At 39.5% G+C, this 7,500-nt stretch overlaps 1 protein-coding gene across 2 annotated transcripts in view; it reads left to right on the plus strand.

Moving 5' to 3' along the window:
- Positions 1 to 498: 498 nt before the first annotated feature.
- Positions 499 to 7,500, plus strand: part of trappc13 (trafficking protein particle complex subunit 13) — a 20,503-nt gene continuing 13,501 nt past the window's right edge. For both annotated transcript variants that reach the window (XM_053241106.1, XM_053241107.1), the window contains exons 1-4: positions 499 to 615; positions 1,774 to 1,842; positions 6,410 to 6,509; positions 7,423 to 7,500. The exon at positions 7,423 to 7,500 is cut by the window's right edge and continues 7 nt beyond it. In XM_053241106.1, coding sequence (XP_053097081.1) covers positions 540 to 615; positions 1,774 to 1,842; positions 6,410 to 6,509; positions 7,423 to 7,500 — 323 coding nt within the window. In that variant the 5' untranslated portion in view covers positions 499 to 539. The remainder of the gene's footprint in view (positions 616 to 1,773; positions 1,843 to 6,409; positions 6,510 to 7,422) is intronic.

Here is a 7,500-nt window from a genome sequence, read left to right on the forward strand (position 1 = left end):
CAGCGAACACAAACAGTGGAGTCCAGCTGCCACGTGTTTCAGGGAATTTCATTTTAAAGAAATATTTTGAATCATTTGGTGCAAAGAATCGTTTAATAGAATTATGAAAGTATCATAAGTTTGAGCAATATACAGTTAATATACAGTTAATATTTAATATACATAATGTAATGTGATCATTTATTCTTTATCTTCTCTTTTTAATGCTTTCTTCTAAAAAAAAGTTTAATATTGGAAAGCTCAGCCACTGCAGTCAGAAGAGAGAATATATTAGAAGATTTAGAACAAACAAATAAACAAATAAATAAATTTAAGCCACTAATAAATTTGTCATCTAGGGTTAATATAATACAACTTTCTAAACATCTTCTTACAAAACGATTTTACATCAGATGTTACATCACAATCTAATGTTTATGTTTATATTTATATTTATATGAAATATGTATAATATATAAACAAGATCCTCATAAATAGCGCTTTGTCGCGTTTATCGAAAACGCGGTTTGCTCCTGTGTGCTTGCCGTAGTCAGCTGATCATGCAGGTCAAAGGTCAACTGCTAGACAAAATGGACGTCAATCAGGCTAAACAGGAGCATCTCCTTGCACTAAAGGGTTTGTTTTTAAACCAATATCTGTGTAAAATGTATATTTAACATATTTTATTGCGTCAAAACATCAAACGAACCCGAGTTCTGAAGTATGAGTTATAAAAAGACTGAATAAAGCTGATGCTAACAGGCTAGATATCGGCTTGCTAATCGCTGAAGGGCCGAATCACAAATTATACATTGAAGTGCACTAGCTAGGGATTAAACTCTGTTTCTTACTGCTGTATGTAGTGCACTAGTGTAGGGATATATGAGTTATTCGGGATTGAGCCTGAAATACAGAAACACACTGTGATGTTTATATTTGGATAACTTTATAATAAATTAAATAATGTTCATATTTTCATTTCATTTCCTTCTTTTCGCTTTATTAGCAAATTTTGCTTCTTATTATAATCCATCTGAGAGTGTAAACTGGAGCTAATTTACTGTTTATTAAAATCTCATGTAAAACTGAATCAGTACCAAAAAATAAAAACTATTTAATTATTTTTAGAATATCTAATAAATAATTATCAATAATCAGTGGATCTCCAGGCGCTGGTTCTAAAAACTACACATGGATGTGAGGAGTTGGTTGAATTAAAAAAAAAAGAAAGGAAAACAATAAATAATAATAATAATAATAATAATAATCATGATTATCAAACTCAGATTATTTAGAAATTAGGCCCATTATTTAAATGTTTATTATTAATTAAATTATTTTTGTTATTTGGAGCCACAGAGCTTTTTTTCTGAAATTATTTTTTATTAAAATTGTTATTAGAATTTCTATCTATATTTGTTTTCGTGTGCTTATTTAGCTATTTATTTGCTACGTTTGTGCTTGTTTATTTGTTTGTTTTATTTATTTACTTGTATCTGTGGTTATTTTGTATTTCATTATTATTTTTATTTGGATATGTTTCTGTGTCTTTCTGGTGAATCCTGTAGCCTGTAAATGAATATGAGACTGTAATTATTATTATTATTATTATTGTTATTATTATTGTTATTATTATTATTGTTATTATTATGATTTAGTTCCTGGTGTTGAAGCGGACACACCAGGGAGCTGCAGGGAGATGGATGATGAGAGGAGATTATTGTACAGGTTATAAATTCAGACGCTTTAATTTCCGTGTTTTAATCAGTTTGTACTTTTATTATTTTTCTCCAGTGATGCGTCTGACGAAACCCACGCTGTTCACCAACATGCCTGTGACGTGTGAAGACCGAGACCTTCCAGGTAAAGACTGAACCCACACCGTAACACACACCGGTCTTCTGTTACACACACACACACACACACACACACACACACAGTAATTCAGGTAACAGTACCTGTAGTGTTTGTGTAGATGTGACTGTAGTGTAATGATGCTGAGGTTCTCCTCTCCCTTTACGCTTCCCTTTACGCTTCCCTTTACGCTGCTCTTTACGCTTCCCTTTACGCTGCTCTTTACGCTTCCCTTTACGTTTCCCTTTACGCTTCCATTTACGCTTCCCTTTACGCTCCTCTTTACGCTTCCCTTTACGCTCCTCTTTACGTTTCCCTTTACGCCGCTCTTTACGTTTCCCTTTACGCTCCTCTTTACGTTTCCCTTTACGCTTCCCTTTACGCTTCCCTTTTACACTGCTCTTTACGCTTCCCTTTACGCTCCTCTTTACGCTTCCCTTTACACTGCTCTTTACGCTTCCCTTTACGCTCCTCTTTACGCTTCCCTTTACGCTCCTCTTTACGCTTCCCTTTACACTGCTCTTTACGCTTCCCTTTACGCTGCTCTTTACGCTTCCCTTTACGCTGCTCTTTACGCTTCCCTTTACGCTTCCCTTTACGCTGCTCTTTACGCTTCCCTTTACGCTGCTCTTTATGTTTCCCTTTACGCTTCCCTTTACGTTTCCCTTTACGCTTCCCTTTACACTTCCCTTTACGCTGCTCTTTATGCTTCCCTTTATGCTTCTCTTTACGCTGCTCTTTTTACGCTTCCCTTTACGCTGCTCTTTATGTTTCCCTTTACGCTTCCCTTTACGCTGCTCTTTACGCTGCTCTTTACGCTTCCCTTTACGCTTCCCTTTACGCTGCTCTTTACGCTTCCCTTTACGCTTCCCTTTACGCTGCTCTTTACGCTTCCCTTTACACTGCTCTTTATGCTTCCCTTTATGCTTCTCTTTACGCTGCTCTTTTTACGCTTCCCTTTACGCTGCTCTTTATGCTGCTCTTTACGCTTCCCTTTACGCTTCCCTTTACGCTGCTCTTTACGCTTCCCTTTACGCTGCTCTTTATGTTTCCCTTTACGCTTCCCTTTACGCTTCCCTTTACGCTTCCCTTTACACTTCCCTTTACACTGCTCTTTATGCTTCCCTTTACGCTGCTCTTTATGTTTCCCTTTACGCTTCCCTTTACGCTGCTCTTTACGCTGCTCTTTACGCTTCCCTTTACGCTTCCCTTTACGCTTCCCTTTACGCTGCTCTTTATGTTTCCCTTTACGCTTCCCTTTACGCTTCCCTTTACGCTTCCCTTTACACTTCCCTTTACACTGCTCTTTATGCTTCCCTTTATGCTTCTCTTTACGCTGCTCTTTTTACGCTTCCCTTTACGCTGCTCTTTATGTTTCCCTTTACGCTTCCCTTTACGCTGCTCTTTACGCTGCTCTTTACGCTTCCCTTTACGCTGCTCTTTACGCTTCCCTTTACGCTGCTCTTTATGTTTCCCTTTACGCTTCCCTTTACGCTGCTCTTTACGTTTCCCTTTACGCCGCTCTTTACGTTTCCCTTTACGCTCCTCTTTACGTTTCCCTTTACGCTTCCCTTTACGCTTCCCTTTTACACTGCTCTTTACGCTTCCCTTTACGCTCCTCTTTACGCTTCCCTTTACACTGCTCTTTACGCTTCCCTTTACGCTCCTCTTTACGCTTCCCTTTACGCTCCTCTTTACGCTTCCCTTTACACTGCTCTTTACGCTTCCCTTTACGCTGCTCTTTACGCTTCCCTTTACGCTGCTCTTTACGCTTCCCTTTACGCTTCCCTTTACGCTGCTCTTTACGCTTCCCTTTACGCTGCTCTTTATGTTTCCCTTTACGCTTCCCTTTACGTTTCCCTTTACGCTTCCCTTTACACTTCCCTTTACGCTGCTCTTTATGCTTCCCTTTATGCTTCTCTTTACGCTGCTCTTTTTACGCTTCCCTTTACGCTGCTCTTTATGTTTCCCTTTACGCTTCCCTTTACGCTGCTCTTTACGCTGCTCTTTACGCTTCCCTTTACGCTTCCCTTTACGCTGCCCTTTACGCTTCCCTTTACGCTTCCCTTTACGCTGCTCTTTACGCTTCCCTTTACGCTTCCCTTTACGCTGCTCTTTACGCTTCCCTTTACGCTGCTCTTTATGTTTCCCTTTACGCTTCCCTTTACGCTTCCCTTTACGCTTCCCTTTACACTTCCCTTTACACTGCTCTTTATGCTTCCCTTTACGCTGCTCTTTATGTTTCCCTTTACGCTTCCCTTTACGCTGCTCTTTACGCTGCTCTTTACGCTTCCCTTTACGCTTCCCTTTACGCTTCCCTTTACGCTGCTCTTTATGTTTCCCTTTACGCTTCCCTTTACGCTTCCCTTTACGCTTCCCTTTACACTGCTCTTTATGCTGCTCTTTATGTTTCCCTTTACGCTTCCCTTTACGCTGCTCTTTACGCTGCTCTTTATGCTGCTCTTTACGCTTCCCTTTACGCTTCCCTTTACGCTGCTCTTTATGTTTCCCTTTACGCTTCCCTTTACGCTTCCCTTTACGCTTCCCTTTACACTTCCCTTTACACTGCTCTTTATGCTTCCCTTTATGCTTCTCTTTACGCTGCTCTTTTTACGCTTCCCTTTACGCTGCTCTTTATGTTTCCCTTTACGCTTCCCTTTACGCTGCTCTTTACGCTGCTCTTTACGCTTCCCTTTACGCTGCTCTTTTTACGCTTCCCTTTACGCTGCTCTTTATGTTTCCCTTTACGCTTCCCTTTACGCTGCTCTTTACGCTGCTCTTTACGCTTCCCTTTACGCTGCTCTTTACGCTTCCCTTTACGCTGCTCTTTATGTTTCCCTTTACGCTTCCCTTTACGCTGCTCTTTATGTTTCCCTTTACGTTTCCCTTTACGCTTCCCTTTACGCTTCCCTTTACGCTTCCCTTTACACTGCTCTTTATGCTTCCCTTTATGCTTCTCTTTACGCTGCTCTTTTTACGCTTCCCTTTACGCTTCCCTTTACGCTGCTCTTTATGTTTCCCTTTACGCTTCCCTTTACGCTTCCCTTTACGCTTCCCTTTACGCTTCCCTTTACGCTGCTCTTTACGCTTCCCTTTACGCTTCCCTTTACGTTTCCCTTTACGTTTCCCTTTACGCTTCCCTTTACACTGCTCTTTATGTTTCCCTTTACGCTGCTCTTTATGTTTCCCTTTACGCTTCCCTTTACGTTTCCCTTTACGTTTCCCTTTACGCTTCCCTTTACACTTCCCTTTACACTGCTCTTTATGCTTCCCTTTATGCTTCTCTTTACGCTGCTCTTTTTACGCTTCCCTTTACGCTGCTTTTTTTACGCTTCCCTTTACGCTGCTCTTTACGCTGCTCTTTTTACGCTTCCCTTTACGCTGCTTTTTTTACGCTTCCCTTTACGCTGCTCTTTACGCTTCCCTTTACGCTGCTTTTTTTACGCTTCCCTTTACGCTGCTCTTTACGCTTCCCTTTATGCTGCACTTTACGCTTCCCTTTATGCTGCTCTTTACACTGCTCTTTACGCTGCTTTCTTTACGCTGCTCTTTACGCTTCTCTTTACGCTGCTCTTTACGCTTCTCTTTACGCTGCTCTTTACGCTTCTCTTTACGCTGCTCTTTACACTGCTCTTTACGCTTCTCTTTACGCTGCTCTTTACACTGCTCTTTACGCTGCTCTTTACGAGGGTTTAAAGCGTGTTAGCGGAGCTGCAGTAAAATCTCTGCTATGACTTCAGTCTAAAATAAAACCTAGCAGATCCAGCGAGAGTTAATCGTGTTTGTTTTTCTGGAACACGATCCCGCTCCGTTACAGACTCGGCTCCGGAGCCGTACGTCATTCTGACACTCCTCTATTTATCGCTCGCTATTTATACGAGGAGCTCGAGTGGAGAAGTGGAGCAGATTCCTCTCCATAAATCAACAGGAAGATCAGCACGGGATAAAGCCAGACCTTTACTAATACTTATTTATTTACTTCCTTCATTATTACAGACGTATTTTCCACACGCTATTGAACAAAATATATAACATTCTTCCATCATTTTCTTGCTTTAAATGTCTCATTTAAAAATCCTTTTTAAAGTTAATAAATAAATAATGCTCTCACAAAACATATAAAATGTAAAATAACAATAAGAAGAAGAAGAAGAAGAAAAAAGGGAATATCTGTTCATTTAAACAGAATTAATGTAAGAAAGCGTCACTGATTTCTCTTTCTTTAAGGTGAACGATTGTTTTGTAAAAAAAAAAATTGTAAAGAAATGAAATTAAAATGAGATAAATCCTAAAATCATTTTAGAAATTAAACAAAAGAGACGCTCCAGTTTCAGTTTCCTGACTTTTCTAAACAAGCTTTCTTTAAAAAAGAAAATACAATTATATATTATATACTAAATATATATATTACACCTATGTATTAAAAAGATTATAGTTTATTATAATACTGCAGGCTCTGATTCTCTCCAGCACATTTAAACTAGCACCATATATTTTATGATGTGTGTGTGTGTGTGTGTGTGTGTGTGTGTGCTCGCACGTGTGTGTGTGTGTGTGTGTGTGTGTGTGTGTGCAGGTGATCTGTTCGGGCGGCTCATGAGGGAGGACCCGTCCACCATAAAGGGGGCGGAGCCTCTGATGCTCGGGGAGATGCTCACGCTGCCGCAGAATTTTGGGTAAAAACATTTTTCACTGTTTTTCAGTTTGTCGTTGTTCAGGAGTTTAGATTGTACGTAAATTACTACGAAATTAGACATTTCCAAACCATACTGATAAAGATTACTGGAGTTTAATATCATATATCAGTATTAATGTCTGGAATGCTGATTAGATTTCACTTAATTTATTTATTTTTTAAATCAAGCAGATTTTAGACTGAGCAGTTCTGCTCCTGCTATCATATTAAAGATTAAAATACAACTATCAGAGCTACTGATGTACTCCACTTTACACCCCGGCGCTGATGAGTTCTGGATCCTGATTGGTCAGAAGGTGTTGATTAGTTTTCTATAACAGTAGTGCAGGTTTATATTAATGCGCTCGCTCTAATACGTTATCGTTTCCATAGTAACAGCTCATTCACAGGGACGTGTACAGCGACGCTCCACATAACTTCTATAAGGAGAAACATGTTTATGTAACATTTATGGAAGGAGTAATTTATGTAACTTTTCATCTTCAGGACAGAGGAGTTTACGCTTCTCTGCAGTTTCTCAGTAACATGACACTTTTTTTATCTTATTAACTTGAAGAGAGAGAATAAAGAGAGGCTGGAGAGGGAACGAGTGTTTATAGCTGCTATAACGTAAGAGACAACAGGAACTAACATGTTTCAGTGTAACAGTAACTCCACCCTGAAGTGTTTTATTCCTTACATCAGCAGCAACTTCTGACCAATCAGAATCCAGAATTCAGCAGTGCTGTGGTGTAAAAAAAAAAAAAATAGTAATGAATATCGTGTGTGTGTGTGAAATCCCACATCACAGCAGAGTAACTGTTCTCTTTCTAATCTTTAAAGGAGTCTAATAATAATAATAATGATAATAATAATAATAATAATAAAGATGATTATTTGTGTTTGCTGTACAGAAATATTTTCCTGGGCGAGACTTTCTCCAGTTACATCAGCGTGCACAACGACAGCAGTCAAGTGGTGAAGGACATTCT

The sequence above is a fragment of the Pangasianodon hypophthalmus genome, chromosome 17 (assembly GCF_027358585.1).
Source record: "Pangasianodon hypophthalmus isolate fPanHyp1 chromosome 17, fPanHyp1.pri, whole genome shotgun sequence".
NCBI classification, from domain to species: domain Eukaryota; kingdom Metazoa; phylum Chordata; class Actinopteri; order Siluriformes; family Pangasiidae; genus Pangasianodon; species Pangasianodon hypophthalmus.